At 41.5% G+C, this 21,266-nt stretch overlaps 1 protein-coding gene across 1 annotated transcript in view; it reads right to left on the bottom strand.

Annotated features, from left to right (window-relative positions):
• LOC119741184 overlaps positions 1-21,266 on the bottom strand; it is a 69,808-nt gene that overhangs the window by 2,078 nt on the left and 46,464 nt on the right. Inside the window, 24 exon segments of the mRNA XM_038216899.1 lie at positions 363-675; positions 961-1,036; positions 1,270-1,489; positions 1,848-1,975; positions 2,666-2,785; positions 3,756-3,869; positions 7,090-7,321; positions 7,478-7,584; positions 8,023-8,271; positions 8,573-8,815; positions 9,814-10,059; positions 10,604-10,852; positions 12,024-12,260; positions 12,821-13,063; positions 14,023-14,268; positions 14,750-14,992; positions 15,514-15,762; positions 16,534-16,776; positions 17,394-17,627; positions 17,878-18,069; positions 18,071-18,124; positions 19,385-19,621; positions 20,148-20,390; positions 20,913-21,149. Coding sequence (XP_038072827.1) covers positions 363-675; positions 961-1,036; positions 1,270-1,489; positions 1,848-1,975; positions 2,666-2,785; positions 3,756-3,869; positions 7,090-7,321; positions 7,478-7,584; positions 8,023-8,271; positions 8,573-8,815; positions 9,814-10,059; positions 10,604-10,852; positions 12,024-12,260; positions 12,821-13,063; positions 14,023-14,268; positions 14,750-14,992; positions 15,514-15,762; positions 16,534-16,776; positions 17,394-17,627; positions 17,878-18,069; positions 18,071-18,124; positions 19,385-19,621; positions 20,148-20,390; positions 20,913-21,149 — 4,955 coding nt within the window.

The raw sequence follows: 21,266 nt of genomic DNA, 5'->3' as shown, positions 1-21,266 counted from the left end.
TCACCCTGGTCAAGTCTCAATTAAGTCACTCTGGTCAAGTCTCAAGTCACTGTGGTCAAGTTCCTAAGGCATTCTGGTCAAGACCCAATTCTGGTCAGTCAAGATTCATGTCATTTCCTGGTCAGGTCTTAAACCCCATTGGTTCTCATCATTCATATATTAAAGAGTTTATATTGACAGAGAGTATACATTTAGTAGCAATGTTCGCAATGATTACCTTCCTTGCTCATATCAGTTATTGCATGCAATTATGCAGTTGAGGACAACTTTTTAACTATTTGTAAAGATTGTTTTGTATGATTGGTTCTCATACAAAAAAGAAAATCTTCATCACTGCCTCTCTTTCAAACGAATGTACTCACATTATCTCTGAGGCTGCGAGTGTCACCATGTGAATCCACACTCCTTGATAGCGAGGCAAAGCTTATTCGGGCCGATGACTGCCGCAGAGCCACAGGCCATGACGTCAGGAACGAGTCGCGCTGCTGGGCATCACGAGTGTGTGGATGCTTGGGTTGCTCCTTATCAAGACGTTTGCAGAGGAAGATGCAGCACGAGATGAACAGACCAGTCAGGATTAGGAGCAGTGCCAGGGCAACTGCTATCATGGCAATGGCCAGTGGTGACCAAGCATCCATGATCTCACAGCGGTTGCCGGAGTACAAACTCTCACATCTGCAGTAAGATCGAGGGGAGAGCCATAGTCTATTTAGCTTGTGATGACCATTTGTCTCGATCTTTATGTTACCAAAAAACGCCATCCCCAAACAAAAAACAACAAACAGCTCACATCAAATCCTTAGTGCCTTCTCCGAGCCATCCAAAACCCAACTCAACCCAAAAGCAACTGCATTACAAACAGTAACCAAACCCTTTAGAAATAAAATTTAATCATCATCAATCCATATTATCCCATCTAAACCTTTTTTCGAAACCGTCCACAAAAACAAACTGACTTACGTGCAGGTGTTTTCGTAAGTGACAGGATCTGGTGAGCATCTGCCGCCATTCTTACAGAAACCAGAAGGGCAAATTTCTGCGGGAACAAAGATGTTTGTCTTATACATTTCATGATATAAAAACCAACCTTTTTTTAAGACCAAATAAGATTTACAATACGTTGGTGAAGGGCAACACCCTCTTATTGAATTCAGAAAGGTTGTGTCTGTTTCTGCAAAGGTTTCAGGGAATAAAATAAAACATTTGAACCTGATAGCTGGCATTTTCAGTTGGGTATCAGGTGCTGCCCTACAGTAAAGTGTTACTTACGGCTAGCGACGGTCAGCGATGAAAGTCTGATGAAGAGGGCACTGCTTCCAATCTCCCCGTCCGCTGAGACACTGCTACTCATCTGCCTGGTAACGGCGTCTTCATTCATGCTGGTGTCCTCAGTGAAGACAAGGACGTATCGGATCATGATGCTGCCACTAGACATGCCGAGGACACGAGATCCGACGTATGAGCTCTCATCTGAGAAGATACTGTCCAGCTATAGGGAAGCAAACAAGAAATAAATCACTACTTTTTTGGGGGGTGGGGGGAGTGGGCAGGAATTTAAAGACCAGAAGTTGTGGCATTACAATTTTTTGGATCTATGAGGTAATTTTTAAGTTTTCTAAAGTTGTTGGTATTCTGGCTGTTTTCTCGAAAGAAAAGTTTTGAGGAACGATATGAAACATGCTGAGGGGAAAATGGCTGAGATCGACTGTACCAATGCCAAGTTGTCTTTGCATTCAATCTATACAATTTTAATACAGATGAACCTTATTCAATGCACTGACATTGAAAGTTAATCAAAAGTTATGTTCTTTGTTTTGAATTTTAACAAAAATGATGCAGTGTCTTACCACAGTAGTGACATCTCCAGCTAATCTCTCGTATCGGTCTGATGTCGGGTCTTCCAGATCTGGGGTAAATGTTGCCTCTGAGCTGCCAATGCGGGTGATGGCAAAAGCCCCACTGAACTCAGATGTTGCTGAAAAATGCCCAAATGATTTTTAGACAAACAGTTCGCTGGGGGCACGATAAAACGACGAATTTGATAGTATTGCCGCAGCACAAAATGACGGATCGTCTGTGGACTTTGTGCTACTGTCAACAATACGTCATTTTTGTGGTAGACAACTACCTGGAATAGGTCGCGTTGTGGTGCGATCGATGATATGAAGAAGACATCTATGAAAGAAGACATCTATGAGAAGAGATGTTTTGGGAACTGAAGACAGAGAACCCTTGATGAGCACTAATTAAGAGAATTAACTAGCAGTGTTCAGCCTTATTAGCATAACCACAAGTCATCCAGTCTCAAGTCAAACAACAAGGAACTGCAAAGAACCGTAATGAAGACATTCCATTGTCCTTATTATCCCTCACCAAACTATTGCCTTGTGATTGAATTTACGACTTCAGATTGCTTTGTCTCTGTTTACCATTGTCGAAAAATCCCGCTTATTGTAGCAGAGGAATTAGCATATTCAAAGGGTGAGTTAGACATTTTTGTTTATGCGTACTTCCAGTAAATAAGGATTCTGTGTTTACAGGTTTAGTGCGTAATTTTTTTGCTCGTCGCGCTAGCAAAACATTGCGATCGCAAGCGCGACATTTTGTGGTTAGCAGAGCCATGACATTGGGCCCATGACATTCATTCTTGATTCAGGTTTCTTACCCATACACGTGTCTCCAACAAGAAAGAAGCCAGCAGGACATCCGCACAAGAAGCTGCCTTGAAGATTGATGCAGACGCGGTCGCTGGCACACGGATTATTCTCAATACACTCATTGACGTCTGGTAAACAAAACCGAGATATACACATGTAAAATCAAGGATTATGACCAAAAGTAATCAAGCACTTCATACTCAGTGCCACAGCCAATGTAAATGGAATTTGTGACATTTGTTGAAGCGAGAATTCACAAATTGAACACATTTAAAATGTGGCGCATTTAAAGTATCGTGACACTTCATATTTGTGTACGGAGTATGAATGGGCCCTTCCTTTTGCTTGGAGTTAATTACCTCAAGGATGGAATTAAAACAAAACGCCATCTCCAGCAAGCACAATTTAAGCCAATATCGTGGCTTAATGTATGCAACGATTTCAGAAGTACAAACAAGCAATTTACAGTCCATATTAAAGGCATATAGGATCATTTGCCTTTCATGCATTTTGTATGTTTCCAGTAATAACACGTACCACTCAAACTCTAAAGACGATTGTTCAAAAACCAATTGTTGAAGTTAGAATTCAGTGAAAAATTAAACACAAGCATTTGCATCATTTCGTGAATAGATAGAATTCTATTTCCAATTCTTGACTTATCGTTGGAAATCACCTACATGTCTTTTGAATGACAGCAAGCCAGGCAGAATAATTTCTCGGGGTGTTTAGTGACCTCGCAATAAAGGCAGGCAAAAGGTACACCACCATCTTTTTCTCCAAAAACATTGGTTAAAGTGGTCAGAAATTGCCCAGATCGCATCACAGATCGAGCATGTAGAATCCAAAAGAATTTTAGGCCCCGAACCCTACGCCGTAATTTTTTTGGACCCACATTTTTGGGACCAAATTGTTTTTTAGCTCCCCCAAAAAATTGTGTTCTGGATCAGCCCTTGACGATCTTCAATCCAAATAAGTTTTCCGATAATAATTTACAGGTTAATTTTTAGAAAAATGCAAATGATCTTCTATGCCTTTAATTGCCTGACATAAAAACCACAGAAATATTGGATCAATGACATTAGGGTTAACACGTACCTGTTTCACAATAGTCCCCTGTCCAGAATGATGTACACATGCAGATGAAGGAGTTACTTTGCGAGACACAACTACCTCCATTCTCACACGGCGTCTGTTGACACTCAGTAAAACCTGGTCGTATGAAAAACCACACACGAATACATTGTAGCTCAAATAATCAAGTTGGTACTGACTAGTCTGTGGAAAATCAGATAATATAAAAAAAACGGGCAGACAAACGGATCAACAGTAAAAAACAAACAAATCTATATATATAAGAGAGAGTTTAACTCGGCCTCCGAGACGATGTTTGCTCATGAAAGGATCCGAGACATCGGGCTCCCGCGGCGCCAAAATCCCTCCACGTCCGTGGAAAAATGCGGAGGGTGTCTTCCGCCGGGTCGGACACTTCGGGTCGTCCTGATTTTCCCGTACGGACCGGCGATCCTTTTCGTCTATTTTTCGTGACTGCATTTTGCGCAGGAATTTGCCGTCGTGTGCGCTTTCACGTTGACTGCCTGGCCGCCCCCTGTGCTGGCTTTTCTGCGAGTCTAGACTGTGCGAGGTCAGCGAGGTCAACGTAGGGGTTTCGTTTACGTGTTCTACTCAGCCGTTCTGCAAAAGCGTTCACCAAATTGTGGATGGGGTGACCTTGGTAAAATATTTTTTCTCCATGGTGCGTGGCCACCGAGTGCCCCTATTCTGTCATGTGCTTCGCTTGCCGCCCCTGCGCCGAGTGCAACGAATACTCAGAAGGACTACACATTAAGTATGCCTTGCGCGGTCTGACCAATCGAAAGTCTACACTGCGTAGTATTTCCGGGCTATGCAAAACTGTCGATGGCAACGCGTACTGCAGCCTGCTCCACACCCTGGAAACGAGGTTGGGTCTACGGTGCTCGCTATTTGCATGATTTGAAGCACAAGCATGTGAGTGACGTGTATAGTGCTCTGTTGCTTCCATCGTATGTTAATACAGCTCCATGCTTCCACCAAGGCTGAGCGTTGTGAGTTCGCTGCCCGCCACAGTGTTGCGTTATAATTTCGGGGGCCTGTCTGGGATCAACGAAGGATCGATGCATTGCTTCAAACATCGCGATCTTAAACGCAGTCACACAAAAAATCAACCAACATGTGTCCGATCCGGCGGAAGACACCCTCCACATTTTTCCACGGACGTGGAGCGATTTTGGCGTCGCGAAAGACCGCGGTCTCAGATCGTTTCAGGAGTAAACATTTCTCGGAGGCCGAGTAAAATTTGCTCTTATATATATGGTTGACCCAAGTTGAATAACAGTTGACTCGACAAGTTCCTCGCAGACAGTCTCGCAAATTGTAAGACGTTCAAGTTTACGTTTATTGAAGAGTCCAATATAGTGAAACTAAATTATGACCTTCTTAATCAGCCTTCGCCTGTGTACTACGGCAAGCCTTTCAAGTACGTTTTCTCACAAATGCCACTGCCTCACAAAATGCCAATTTAACAGACCAACGCGAACATTTACAGACTGTTGCCATGGTACATAATTATCATGGGCGTCAATCGGTGGGGGACGGGGAACCCCTCCACCCCCCCCCCCCCATTTTAAAGCGGTGGAGACTTTTTTGGTCCCCTCCCCTCCCTCCCACTTTTCTTCCCCGAAAAAAAATTGTAGCTACTACATGTATAATGATTCTATTACTCAGAATAGCTGATTTAATGACACCAAACTCAAAAATGATGTTTAAAAGATGATCTTTTGCTAAAAAAAAATTGTTTTAGTGGTCAGAAATTGCCTCAGATCGCATTACAGAAATTGCTTTTCTATAACTGCACGTCTTCTCAACTAAATCCCCCAATTACATTCATCTCCCCACATTTTCATCCCCAACTCTACGCCCTACCCGATCTATGATCGGGTAAATCAACGAGGGATCGATGCATTGCTTCAAATATTTTGATCTTTGAACTATGTTGGGTTGGAATAACGAAGAGTGCATAAATAATAATATTGGCGGTTGTTGGCTGTTTGGCCTTGCTTATATTATGGTTGAACCATGCCAACCTGAATAAAATAGTTAAATCGACTTTTTCCTCGCAGGTCTCGCAAATTGTAAGAAGTTCAAGTTTACGTTTGTTGAAGAGTCCAATACTGTACCTTCATAATGACCTTCCTCCATGATTCAGACTAAGTAATTTTATGGTAACACACTCAACATTTTTATTGCAAATGCCACCTTCACGTTTTATTCCATTATGATTTATTGTCAAAACAGTACAATCAGCCTTTGCCTGTGTACTATACGGTAAGTCTTTCAACTCAGTTTTCCCACATTAACAAACGCGACTGCCTCACAAAATGCAATTTAACAGACCAACGGGAAAATTTACAGACAGTTATACATGCCATGGTACATAATTATCATGGGCGCAGCGTCAATCGGTGGGGGACGGGGGACCCCCACCCCAACATTTTAAAGCGGGCAATATCGTTTGGTTCCCTACCCCCACTTTTTCTTCCCCGAATAAAAATTGTAGCCTACTACAATAATCTTTTGCTCAGAACAGCTGATTCAATGACTCCAAACTCGAAAATGATGTTTAAAATATGATATTTTGTTTCACTATCGTACGTGGTCAGAAATTGCCTCAGATCGCGTCACCGTAAATTGTTTTTCTATAGCTACATGTCTTCTCAACTAAATCCCCCATTTACATTTAACTCCCCACACTTTCAACCCCAACACAAATACGCCCTACCCGATCTATGATCGGGTAAAACAGCTTGTATATAATAATTGAGGTATAGAAATGGTTGCGAATCGAAGGGCATATCACAGAGGTAGCAGCAACAGAGAACATTGATACAAATTATGCCAACAGGTTATTGGTTCATCTGTGTTCCCAAGGAAATTTCAATCCAGGAGAATTTATTTTTCTGTGTAAAAATCTGAAATTGTGGTCCTGATTTTGGTTCACCTAGGATATCTGTTCCCCGGCACCAGTCTAGGAGGGTTTGACGGGCGGGGATTAAAACGACAAAATTCGGCAAAACTTCATGATCACGGACTTAGCAAGCCCATCTGTAAACCCCAACGGGTAAAGTTTAAATGTGGATAACGAAAATGAAGATCACCGAGTGTGCTGTCTCCCTGATTTACAACAAGGCCTGGGGCATACATGTGACCATAATGCACAGAAACTAAACCAAAAGACTTATTTTTTTTAAAGGAAAACCTATGGAATTAGACGGGACTGAAAACCCCAATCCATTTGCCGGTATGAACATGATTCGAACCAGGGTCACAGAAGTGGACGGCAAGCATCACCACGTCATCAACTTGACTATTCCATGACAGCTAGTGTACTTACTCAGCATGAATGTGCCAGGTTTGATCTCATTCCCAGTCTCAAACTGGTTCTCAACTGGTCCAAGGGCGGCATAGAACGCTTCTGTTATCTGCGTATCATTGGGGGCAGGGGAACCAATGAAGAAAATGTCAAACCCAATGAGAGCTTTGTCACTAGTTTCTACTGAGCTCCCAGTGAGGGTGATGCCAGCAAAGTCACTGCTGACTGAACTCCTCCGGAAAAGTGCATCCATCTGAGAGGGGGATAAGACGGGAATTTGAAGTATTAGAAACTCAGCAAGCAAGATTTATTTAAGTCTAATTAAACACACACTACTAATCGAGGAGACTTATAGCAATTTTCATATTCTCTCCATTATAATATCCCATACCGAGGCATCAATACTTACATCATCCCTTAAAGTAGCAAGTCTCATTGCAACATCGCTGGAAGTAAATGGGCTGACCATGGAACCAATACTGACAAACTCAACACTACCGACAGTCTCGTACGTTGCTGTCATAAAAAGTCAGAAAACATTTTTTCTTAATTCTCTATGTTCTTCATAGAATAATTTTGTACATCTTTAAGTAGGCATAGTTGTCCGCACTGCATAAATACTACATTCAATCACAGTTTCATACCATCTTCAATCTTACTGTTATTCATTCAAGTATTAGGCTTGACTGGTGATCACGATGTAAATGTGAAATTTCAAAAGTATGTATCTCTATTCCTCAATTATACAGTTAGATAGAACGGGAAAAAAACAAATAAAGAAAATAGTAAAGTTAAATTTTCATCAAAAGGTTATTTTGTTTGTGGTTCTGTAATCACAACTTTTTCGAATCAAATTTGTCAAAGAAAATTTTAAAGTATCTAGAAATCTAGAAATTAGTACGAAAATAACATTTGAAACAGAATTTGTTACCAAGACAGAAATGACAAACTTACGGAGTGTTTCTTGCACAATCACGGAGAAAGAGCAAGTGTCCATGTCACCAAAAGCGTCTGTTGCTGTGTACGTGACACGGGTGGAACCAGACTCAAAAGTATCCCCAGGGTCCTTAGTAGACGTCAGGGTAAAATTACTTGTGTCGTTTGCCGTTGGAGGTGTCCAGTAAACGGCAGCTACGTCAGTCGTGGACAGAACACAGACGGTTTGGTCGGATGGACAGCCAATGATGACAGGGTCGCCGCGATCTATGAATATACATCACAATTTCCTCATGAGGCCGAGCATAGTCCATGTTTTGTAAGGTACACATCGTAACAATCAAAAGTGGCATGCCATCAATGCTTTTAAACAATTGTTTTTGTCGCTGTGAGATTAAATATCATAGTGTGAGAGGGGGCATCATTAGTAGGAATTATTTTAAGGTAGATCACTCAACGCTCTCCAAAGATGCCCCTCCCCATAGGTATTTTTTTTTTAATTTGACCCTCTAAAATGACTTTGAGGCAGAATCAATGGATATTTCGAAGTCACACATATTTCGTTTACCTTGGACAGTAATGACAAAGACACACTCTGCAGACTGACCAGCCGAGTCGTAGGCTGTGTAAGTGATGGTGGTGTCACCGATTGGGAACTGATGACCAGGCGCGTGACTGCCAAACAGCGAAGGGTTGCTGCGATCATCAGTGGGGCTGGGGTAGGAGAAGCCGACTGTGGCGTAGGACTGGCCAGGATCGGTGGACACCGAGGTGCTAGGAGGACAAGAGGTGAACTCTGGAGGGGCGTCGTCTGGGAAAACAACCACAAAATCACATTGTACATACTGACATCCAGCGCCAACATGACAGGCGTTAATAGCTCTGGGAACTCAGGAACAGGGGTGAGGCTTGGTTGTTGTAAGATAAAACTGGTTCAGATGACCCTTTGGTTGGTTAGCAATCAAACACGATGAAATCACTGCCAAAGTCGCCAACACTCTCAATCAATGATGAATAATCACAATTGTTTTTGTTGGCAACTGCCGCAACACCCTCCAGGATCGATCATTGGATGCAGAAATACGAACTCATTAAGAATCACGGTCATACACACATAATATTGCATACAAGTGTTCAATGAGTTACATATTGGTATTGGATTCCGCCAGAAATTGGTTGTAATAGCTTTGCTGTGTGACTTTACGACCTTCTGCTTCTACTTGGCTTTGTGGTGCGTAAGAACTCTGAAAACAGTCCAACGCTGTGCATAATAGCCATAAAGACCAGTTATTACAGACATCTCATTTTGATTTTGTTCCAATAAATAAAAAAAATATTCACTCATGCCTATCCACGCGATACAAAACCATTGCCTTCTTACTCGGCCTTTTCGAATAAAATCTGCTGTCAAAATTGCAATGTTTTGGACACAAGTGTACTTATATTGAAAACAGCTGAAGTAAGGTTTCCTATACATGATATCATAATTTAATATCAAATTGTTCAATTTTCAAAGTAATGGCGTGATGCGGGCAGCCGTTTTGTCGGAGTATAATGATCCTGATCCAGACTCAGAATCTTAATTGTCAGGTAGTAATGCTGAATGTGGGCCCACAGCTGAATTCATTCTTGGAAATGCAGTCTCCAGATTATAAACTCGGTAAGGAACCAAAATACCTCAAGACTTGCCGAAATTGCATAAGTCATCATGAGTACGGTAACAAATCAATTTCCTATTTTCCATAGTCCGAGCCTACATAGATGAAAATAAAAATAGGCATCACAAAAATAAGAACAGGCATCACTTACTCTCGATAACAATTTCAAATTGGCAAAGGGCTGTGTTTCCGCTGGGATCCGTGACTGTATAGACGACCTCATACGTTCCAACATTCAATGTTTCTCCTGGCGTGTGGTTGTCGTTGGCTAGGAGCGTGTACTCTCCTGAATTGTCTCTGGCTGTGGGCGGAGTCCACATGATGATTATTGGGGCGTTGTCTAAGGTGATCTTGTTAATGTCTGCAGGACAGCCCTGGATCACTGGATCTTCTTGATCTGAAAAGTAAAAGAAAACAGACTTTTGAGAGAGAGAGAGAGAGATGTTTCATATGGACCGTGGGGCACTTTCAATGTGCTGTTCCGGTCCAAACTCCACAAAGTAACGTGGGTTCAAATTGTATGGGAGGCACTGACAGGGGCCTCATTTTCTGGAGGGGGCACTCAATACAAGTTTAGCAATGAAAACCTCATTTTGCCTTCCCCGCCCATGCCCCCCTTGGTTACGTCGCTGCCAAAATCTGCATGAACACAATATATCTCTAGCATGAAGTCCAAAATTATTCATGAGTAACAATTTTTGTGCATAGTACATAAATAAAATGAAATTTGGTCTTTCATTCAAAAATTCATTTTTCTTTTGCAATTCCTTGTAAGGGAGAAACTAATTTCGTAGAAATTTTCAGTGGAGCATGGATATACTGGCTTTAATGTGTGATGAATCATTTATAAATCAAAAGCATTCTTCTAATGCCCCCAAAAGGATTGAAAGGTTTATTGTTCAATTGTTTTGGTAAAACAATATCGCAAGTTGAGTAAGTACCTAGCACAGTGATGTTGAATTCACAAGTTGCAGTCTGTCCGATGGAGTCCGTTGCCACGTACGTGACCATCCACATTCCCATAGTGAACTGCCTGCCTGGCGTGTAGCCATTCATCTCAATGACAATAGGTATGCTGTCATCATCCTGGGCCTGTGGTACAGTCCATGTAACCACAGCATAGCTTTGTCCCATTGTGGTGTTGGTCACAACGTTGGACGGGCAAGACGTAAAGAACGGGGCTGCGTGTCCTGAATTCATTAAATACAAACAGTCACCTTTTATAAAGTCAATTTACAAGTAACTTAATGCCAAAATAGGCTTTAAAAATGAAATTAAAATCTTTAACATGAAATTTAAACTTTGGGACAAGAAAGATGGGCAACCAATACAATGACTGAAAACTTAATACATGTACATCAAAAACGATTCAAGTAATTGAAAGAAGTGACAAAGGTTTTGAGACCTATTTTGAGAAACCTTTTTTACTTTTCTTTTCCAACATTCCGTTGTTTTTATTTTTATCAAAAAATGTGTTTCTGCATGCTGAGAAAGTGTGACGTCACCTCCTCCCCAGGTCAGGAGAACTTCCTCGACAACAGTTCACGTGCATTCCATAACAACAACTTTTATGTTCGTTTAATACAGGCGACCACAGACAGCAATATAACATCCTACTTTTAAAAGAACATTTTCATCAATTAGTACCTGAAAATTGTTCGCTGCCTTTCAGCAGATTTTCACCAAACCAGTTAATGCAACTACTGTCGTGCTTATTTTCGCTTCAAAGAGGAGAATCAACAGTCATAGCGATAGAATTCGACTCCGAGGAAGAGAATTAGATAAGTAAAAACAACAAAATTACATGTAAATATCTCAAAATCGTTTGTCAAATTTCGTATGTATCCATACTTTTTCCCGCTTCTTTTTTAATCTATCAACCAATCACAGCAGCTTTTATATTTGAAATGGACAACTACCCCCTTATTGGTAAAGAAAAAAATAAGAGGAACTCTGACCGGCAGTTGAGAAACCTTTCAGCAGTGTACCCATATGCCCAGCGGTATAAGTGGAGGGGGGGGGGGCGGAGCTGGATGTCACAGGGGGCGGGTGGAGGAGACGCCCAATGTCTGTTAAATCTGTTAATCATTGTCACTTATATAACTTACAAATTTCAAGGTGGGGGGGCGGCACTGGAAAGGTGACGATTGCCATGCCCCCTCACTCTCTCCCCCCCCCCCCCCCCCCCCCCACAGCTAGGCTGCTTCCCATTCTGCAGTTTTGTTCATATTCAAATCAAAAGCGCTCACGCATACTTCGCACCACATCCACGCACATGCATCCAGTCATATGGAGATACAGTGCAATTTACTGGTTCAGCACAGACTTCCATTAAAAGCTATTACCATATTTTGTCCATACCTGTAACAGTTACGAAGAAGTCACAACTAGCATTTCTTCCATCAGTGTCTGTAATGGTGTAAACGACCACAGTTTGTCCCACCTCAAAGCGGCTGTTATTGGCATGGGTGCTGCTAAGGTCTGCCAGCAAGCTGCTGTTATAGATCGGTGCGGGCCATGAAATCCTGGTACTATTCAAACCAGGGTCGGATGAGAGGATCACATCAGCTGGACAGGCTATCATGAGCATGTCCATGGCTGTAAAAGGATTAAAAAAAAAATAGTTATGTGATGCTGATATTGAGAATGGTGCCTTGTAAAATTAGACATCTGTCTTAAAGCACTTCACAATTATGACCCTAACCATCAGGTCATGACTGAGATCAATTTTTCTGCAGCCGCTTGAGATCAGAGATCAACATAATCTGTTCTCTACCCACACAGGTTCCCATTTTACTCCTGAGTGTAGAGAGGCAATTGAAGTAAAGTGTCTTGCCCAGGAACACAAACACCCAGATCACTGTCAGGATTCAAACCCATATACCCCTGTACGTGAGTTGGATACTGTAACCATTGGCCCACGGCAATCTGCAAATGTGGAGCTCAATAGACTCTTCATAAGATTTTCGGGAAGAAATTCGATGCTACTTGAGATATGTTTATTTATTTACTCATACAATGTCTTGGAACAGAAGGATTATGCTAAATGTAGATGGTCAACTATAGATTTAAGATGAAATATCGGATTGCTAAACTGTTCGGGGTGGGGAGGGGAAGGGGTAGGAAAATAACTTTATGTGATAAGGACTGATACTCACAAAAGACAATTATGTTGAATGAACAATTTGCTGAGTTTCCAGATGGATCGGTTGCCGTGTAGACAACAGGGCTTCTCCCAATTGGAAACTGTGCAGGCATTCGGGACGGCAACGAGACGTTGACGGATCCAGAGTTATCGGTGGCAACGGGGTCTGTCCAGTTGGCAAATGATGTGTTATTTGCTCTCGTGGCGATCACTTCCACGTCAGAGGGGCAGATGGAGAACTCGGGGAGCTCCTTGTCTGTCATCAAACGAAAGGAAACACTCGAGAGTGGGAAAAGACACCTTCTTGATACATTTAAAGAGTAGCTTTTTTTGCAAACATTCAAAAATAAAGTGGGACAAAGTCATGAAATATCCTACTTGATTGGAAGTAATAGGATAAAGCATCCTGTGAAATAAGAACGCCTATAGTATGCTGTGATTTTCAAGACATTTTCCAGAGGAATTACCGTCATCGCACTTTCAATGGAAACTTATTCTTTGCGTCGAAAAAAAGGAAGATGCCTTTTTAATGTTTTCTCAAAAGTATGATATATACTGAGCTAACATTTCGTAAAGTTATTGATAATAACCTGCTTCAGAGTTATTGTATTGTTGTTTCTAGAATCGGCAAAAATATTCTTTTTGCAAATGGTGTCCACTTCCTTAAATCCACTCCAATTTCAGATCTTGAACCTTCCATCACAAAACAGTTGAAGTAATCAGATCCCATCACTGTTAATTCAGTTTTACAATTCTCCCATGACATCTGATATACAGTCACCATTTCCATAACAGTAAAAACTCATTTCAAATGGCAGCAAACAAACAAACTTGCAATCCTCATTGTAAAATTGCCAGAACTTCAAACAAGCCTAAAACAATAATATTTTGGCATTGCAAAAACTGAAATTAACAAAAGCATTTATCACGCCAGAAAGAAGTTTTTGAGAAGGCAAGACAAATGAAAAACAGGCCATTAAAAATGTTTTTAAAACATATTAATGGATGTTCTGTTTTGATTACTACATCAGTGAAAATGTAGATGCCTACAATTGTGTGGCTTAATTAAGTTAGTCAACAGTGCCGTCAACATTTTCTGTACGGTGAAGGCAAAAGTGATTGTACTCGACATTTTGCCTCTTTTGTCATTCTAGGGACCTCGCAAGATCAATGCAAAGTCAACACTGGACCACAACGGGCCAATAGTAAACTCACCAACCACTATGACCTCAAATTCACATCTTCCAATATTGTTGTTGGGATCTGCCACGACGTACGACACCGTTGTGGAACCAATGCTAAAGGAATCACCCGACCGACTGTTGCTGGTCGGCGATACCGCTGCACCGCCGTTGTCAATGGCAACCAGTGCATCCCACGTGACGATAGCCATATCACTTCCTGGGTCAGTCTCCACGGTAACGTTGTCTGGACAGTTTTGGAAGACTGGACCCTCCTCATCTGAGAGGGAGAAAAGGAACATCACATTCTGACATCTTGGTTCTGCAATTTCAGTGCTGTTTAAAGACTTCATTTTTGTCAGCTGTTTCAATTTTCAGCGACAAAACTGAAGTAATAATGAACACGTGCAGTATCCCAAGTTAATGAAAACATAACTATTTTTGAGTCAATGGTCAGCTTCAAGTGAATTAAATTTTTGGAATCAGGGTCTGCCGGAGATCATTTAAAACCATTTAAAGATGAAGCTTCTCATCATTCACCGAAACACCCCCCCCCCCCCCACTTTGCAAACTTGCAACGGCCGGCCGGCACCAGTGGTGCTTTGCTTCATCCGACCACTTTCAAAACTGTTCTGCCGTCGCCGCCCTCACATATAATCATTCATATGAGGTCTAGAAAAGGTATTGCTCACTGCCTATGTTATTGGTTTAACAAAAACTGTATTTTATGATCTTACATAAATATAACCACATATTCTCACCGTTTATTGTAATAGTAAAAGTGCACGTGTTGTTGTTGCCTGCACTGTCGGCGACCCTGTACATCACATCCCTCGTACCCAGTGAGAAATTGTCATTAGGCTGGTGGGACGCTTCAAAGACAGTCACGTTGACATTGTCAACGGCTGTTGGAACGGCCCAACTGACAGAAGCTTCATCGATACCAGGGTCTGTGGGGAACGTCATGTCACCGGGACAATCCACAAACATTGGGGTCTCATTATCTGTCAAGAGAAACCAAACATTTATCACAAAGTAGCAGTGTTACTCTTAGTCTTACGGTTCTTATAATTTCACTTTGTACAGGAAATTGCTGACCAGCAGACATATTACATGCATGCTACGGACTCCCGGATCGCAGAATGAACGGTAAATGTACTGTGTGACCACTCACAAGGGCTACATCAATGTGTGCAACAATGTACCGACTCAGTGCACAAAACAATATAATTATGGGACTTTGTGATCACTTTTGAAAACCCCAGTGGGAGGGATCGACACAACGTGTGCTGCAATTATTTTAGAACTTCTACAGTAATTATTCCATAACTAAACGTGGGTGAACTTTTTCCATACGTCTCCCACAAAATGTTAACACTTTGGTACAGCTAGTAAAATACTGGTAGCAATTTAACAAAAAAAATCTTCTTTTTTCGGGCTGAAAGTCGAAAATTGCACAGACAGTTAATCTTTAAGTAAGAGCGTCAGCATGCTCAGACATTAGAGATGGCGATGCAACTTGTACCTGTCACTTGAACATAGAAGCTGCAGTTGTCTTCATCAGTGTTCCCCGATGTGTCTGTGGCAGTATAGATCACCTGGGTCATACCAACCGGGAATGCAGTCCCCGATTCCTGGCTAGGAATCACAGATGCCACTTCAATGTTGTCCTGGGCCATGACTACCGACCATGAGACATTGGCTGTCGGCTTACTAGGATCGGTGTTGGTGCTCACGTTTCCTGGGCAACCGACAATGACAGGAGGTGACAGATCTGACATGGGAAGTGTTGAGAAAATAAATTATTAACATATTATTCATGTGACAATATTAGTTTAAGCCGACCCTTTTGCTTTCACAGGAAAACCACTACCTGTCCTGCTACAGGCCTTTAACAGTGTTAGAGTGGTATTATACAACAGGTAATGATGAACAGAAAATTAACATTCAACAAAATATGATATGTCATCCCATATGAACTCGACCAGAGGTTCCACGGTGACCGACTTAAATGTAGTCATTCTTCCTATTGCAGACGGACTTGTCCACAAATAAAAGGAATGCAGCATCATGAAATATCTGCAACAGATCCTGGGCTGACATCAGGAGCCCCTTGAAAATTGAATGTTAGATTTTCGCGGATGACAAGATTAATATTTGAGGGGCCAATAACTCTGAAATGAGAAATGATAAGCCAAGTTAGTCTGATGGCAGATTCTGCATGAAACCCTGGTGCTAGTTCACCGCGAGTAGCAATTTCAGTACAAATTCCTGATTCATTTCCAATATATTGGCCTCTCAAACCCTATAAATTAACGTTCGCGACTCGTGAGTACAAAAAGTGTGCGTGGCACCCTATCGTTGGACGGCCGTATCTCAGAAACCCTTAGGAGTTGACACCTAACATTTTGCAGGTGTTCATAATTCATAAAAAGGTACTGCCAGAATTGTCTTTGAGCCAAATCTAAGTCGATGGCCTTGGAAGATTTCTGGACTTTGGTTGAGTTCATGGTTGAGTGTATGGTTATGAGATTAACGAACTCACCAGAGACAGTGACGTTAAAAACACATGCCATTGTGTTGCCTGCTTCATCTGTAGCATTGATAACGACTTCAGTGATGCCAAACGAAAACGCATCTCCGGGAAAGAACTGCTGCTCAAGAGTGAAGTTGCCTGAATTATCAGAAGCGCTCGGTTCAGTCCAGGTTGCCGATGCATTGGTACTGTCATTGTACAGGTACAGCTCAATGCCATTGGGACAGCTTGAGAACACTGGAGGTTCCAAGTCTGCTCAGAATTTTTGTTAGGAAAACAAAGTAATTCAAAAGGTGAGATTACAGTGGGACATCGGACAAGCGACTGTTTGCTGTGGACAACTGCCAGCAAGCTAAAAAGTCTTGCTTTGGACTACTGGAGGGTATCTACTATCTTGATTATTTAAAACAAAAGACGAGTTTGTAAAATGGCAAATAAGACGACAAACATTTGGAATTCCAGGAAGCGTAAAGGTCGAAGCTCAGTGTTGTAGTAGAGTCCAGTTTTATCGAGTACGAGTCCGAAACCTGGACAATCAAGTTCTTGAAGTTGGCTTGAGTCTAAGAATGGAAAAATAGGCTCAAGTCTGGACTTGAGCTGGAATCTTGTTTGTTTTACCAGTTTTGACACAAACTATTTTAACCATTTACCCAATGACTCGCTAAATATGTCAAAGTTGTCACGAAGTTGGAAAAGAACATACAATCCAGATATTAGTTGACATTTTGAAGACTGGCATCATGTAAAATCTTGACATCAAACTGTTATTATTAAAATGCTTTTTATTCAAGTAAACAAGCAGACCTGCAACTGATCAATTAAGACTCAACTACAGTGGCTCATCAATATAAACAGCAGGATTTAATTACCTTCAACAAATACTGTGAAATTGCAAGTGGCACGGTTTCCGCTTTCATCCTCGGCAGTGAAAAGAACGACCTTGTCACCAAGCAGGAATTGCACTCCAGATGGATAGTTGCTGGTGACATTAACAGATCCTCCAGAATTATCAACCACGGTCGGCTGGGTCCAATTAAAGACTCGGGACCCGTTCGAGATGAAGACATCATTGGCACAGTCCAAAAAGACCGGCTTTTCTGTATCTGAAGGAAATTCATTATCATGGCAAAATTTAATAACTTTAAATGTACCCACGAAGTAACATATTTGATTTCTGCAGACAAAAATTGTGCATAGATATACCTAGCAGTAAAACTTAAAGACAATCGCCAACCTGAACTCCTTATTGACACTGAAAGGAAGCATTTTCGTTTTCTTTATGATTAGTATTTGATAAACCTTTTACTGTCAGTATACACTCTGTATGGAAGTTCTGAAGCTTTATCCGCTTACCTACAACGTGTACCCTAAAACTGCAAGAGGCATTATTCCCTGCACGATCAGCGATGAAATAGGTGACGAAGGTGGTACCAAGGTAGAAACGGCTGCCGTTCTGGTGACTGACATCAAACACCACAATCTCCTGATTGTCTCGGTACTGAGGAGCGATCCAAGTCAAGTTTGTTGAATTCACTCCCTGATCAGTAGGGCCCTGAGACGTCTGGAGGGCATATGATCATTGGCATGTCGCTGTCGTTTGCTGCGAGTCGGAGAAATGTAAAACAAAATAATAGTTTTATCAACAAATTAAGTGCAATGCTTATGCTACATCCGATGCTGACTCTTTAACCCTAAAGGTGCGGGGGGAGCGGAATACGCCCCACCCCCTCGACTATTCCCGCGATAGCTTTGAAAAAGAAATTGCGACCCGAGCTATTATGACGTTTTAGCCTCGAGCCTTGCGCATCTTTTGATACCAAAAACATAAAAATCGGACCACGGGTTACCGCGCAGCAATATACGTATAGTGTACACAGAGCAGAATTACCATTCAGGCATTTGAATATTTAATTAGCCATAATTCCAAAACCCTTTGACCTATAGTTATAACATTTCTTGGATATGTTTATGATAAGGTGTTCTATGCAGCTACCGAGTTTCATAATTTTTCGTCGCTCGATGGACGAGATCTTTTCACCATTTTTAGGGTAAAAGCCATTCCAAAGAAATTAGTGCAATGTACAAGAAACACTGTTGAAGTAAATTCGTCATTTTTTTGAGAAGCTCAGTTTTACTTTAAACCAAGCATGGCTTGGTAAGAATCAAGATCCCCTATTACACTTTTTCTGCAAATAAAAAAATGTCAAACCTTTTCCCAAGCCCAGTGACTTAGTTCAAACTTTATACAAATTGCAATTTCATTCCCACAAAATGCCACCAATGGCTTTCAGGAATGCCTCACAAGTCCCTGCAAGTCCATCACAAGTCCTTCCTTCCTTCCTTCCTTCCTTCCTTCCTTCCATGGAGTGCAGTCCTCAAAAGATGGAGTATAATCGCACTGTGGCGTGTGTGTGAATGCGAGCAGGTGCAGTATGTACAGATGTGCAGAGTAAAAAAGTGATGTATGTGGTTTATATCACTGATTGATCCCTTAGCGCAGACTTGAAGGCGTCCAGTCCCAATTCAACTCGCAAGCTATTCAAATGAGCTTTGACGAAGGCATTCCTTTGTTACATTTCATCCACTCTTACTTGTGACTGGACTTGTGAAATTTACTTGTGACTAGACTTCTGATGGATTTGACTACATCCCTGATGTCTTTCTAAAAATCACACCAAATTTACATTACATCTACCACTGCATGACCTACATCAGTCGACAAAAAAGATGCACAAAGGATGGTGGCAATTCCAGATCTGATTGTGTTCAATTTCAGTGTGGAAATTTGCAGTTCAGTAACTTCACCAGTCACAGCTTGAATTAAAATGTTGATGCTAACCAATGACTAACACATACTTACGATAGACAATGGCACTGAATGTACAGTTGGCTGAATTTCCAGATGGGTCAGTGGCTGCGACCGTGATATCGGTGGTACCGACCGGGAACTCCGAGTTCAGCTGATGGGTAATGTTCAGGGTCAATCTGCCAGAATTATCACTGGCTGTCGGTAGCGTCCAGTTGAGGCGAATGGTGGTGCCATTGTCCGCGAAGACCTCAATATTTCTGGGGCAAGTTATCATTGGGTCTTCCATGTCTAAAACAAGAAGAATCAAGCAGTGACAGTAACTAAAACGTAGGCTAACTTAACGAATATGAGTTTTGATTTGAAACACTTTAAACATGATAATTACAAAAATCTTCCTGCGATCACATTGTTACGCCTACAGTGGAAACCATTGTAGACAAACAACGATTTGATGAATTAAGTGACAACCCACACAGCAGCAAACTGAGTTTTGAGAAAATAGGCCAGTTCAATGCAAGTTGGAAAACATTTTCAAATTGCGTTTTAGTATGCATTTCTCCCCATAGACGAATCCAGATTATCAACATGAAAAACTGAGTTGCTGCACACTTACCACTTGGTGCAATTAGCATTATTTTATACGAACGGTACAATTTTGCGTCTTAACATTTGATAAATCATGAAATGAAAGAATATCAAAACATCTCAAATTGCTTAAAATACCGGTATTGAGCGTTTCTTAACTTCGTCAAATCGCCATCGAGAAGTGCAAAAAATAAATTACCACACATTAACTATACCCATATCAACTCACCATAGACATGAATAGTTAGCTGGCAGGTTTCAAAGTTGCCGGATGAGTCTAATGCATTGTAGTTGACGACGGTGCCTCCGATTGGATACATGCCGTTGACATTTCTGTCGCTAGTCAGAGTCACCATGCCAGAATTGTCCATTGCTTCAGGCTGAGCCCACTCCAGAATCGCCATGTCGGAACCCCGACTCGTGTTGGCATACACGTCTGACGAACAGTTTAGAATCTGGGGTTTCTCGTCATCTGCAATTAATTAGGAAAGTGTTTACTTAAACATCATAATTTAATGTAAACTTCATGGACACCATTTAGGGCCAACCAAACGTGTTAACGATCTCAAAGAGAGAGATGCATGTTCAATTTGTGGTTTTGCCCTTACCGATATAATTTCATAAACCACTGTGTACTCAGTGTTGTACAAAGGCTAGCGAGTAACAAGTCATAAGCTTACTCCAATGGGACTTGATTATAGACCTGAACACTGAGTACACCGTGTTTATGCCATTACAAGCCTTCACATCACTTATAGTGCAATGACAATGTGAAGAGTTTATTCTCAAATGCTTTATGTTCAAAAGTGAAATTGTGTTCTTAAAATCCGTTTCAATATATAACAGAGCTTAGTCGAAACTGACTTGGGCAGCCAGAAGGGGGTGGGATTCCAAAAGGTAACAAAATGACGTTGATCACATTTTGAAAACAACCTCTTCATCATTAAGAACTGAAAATATTTAAAATTGAAACTATTGAGGCTTACGTTCATACCTTTAATTGTTACAGTGAAGCGGCAGATTGCCTCATTGCCTGCCTCGTCCTGAGCGTAGTACTCAACATGAGTAGTACCGACTGCAAGCTCGTCACCGGGCTGGTGAGTGGAGTTGGAGAACGTCACATTGACGTTATCAGTTGCCGTGACGGCAATGGAGAAAGTGCCTACAAACCGGCCGGGCAAAGTGGAGTTGGTGAGGTCCGAAGGACAATCAAACATCGGGCTCTCGTTATCTAGATAATAAAAACCAAGGTCAAATAATAAAATATACAACACGGAATTTTTTATTTAGCAGGTTTGGTACCTTTAGTAAAATAAACCGGACAACTCCTTGCTTGGACTTTGTCAAA

Source organism: Patiria miniata, unplaced genomic scaffold, assembly GCF_015706575.1.
Source record: "Patiria miniata isolate m_02_andy unplaced genomic scaffold, ASM1570657v1 HiC_scaffold_5, whole genome shotgun sequence".
Classification (NCBI taxonomy): domain Eukaryota; kingdom Metazoa; phylum Echinodermata; class Asteroidea; order Valvatida; family Asterinidae; genus Patiria; species Patiria miniata.
The sequence above is the reverse complement of the archived record's forward strand: the minus strand, read 5'-3'. Positions and strand labels throughout refer to the sequence as shown.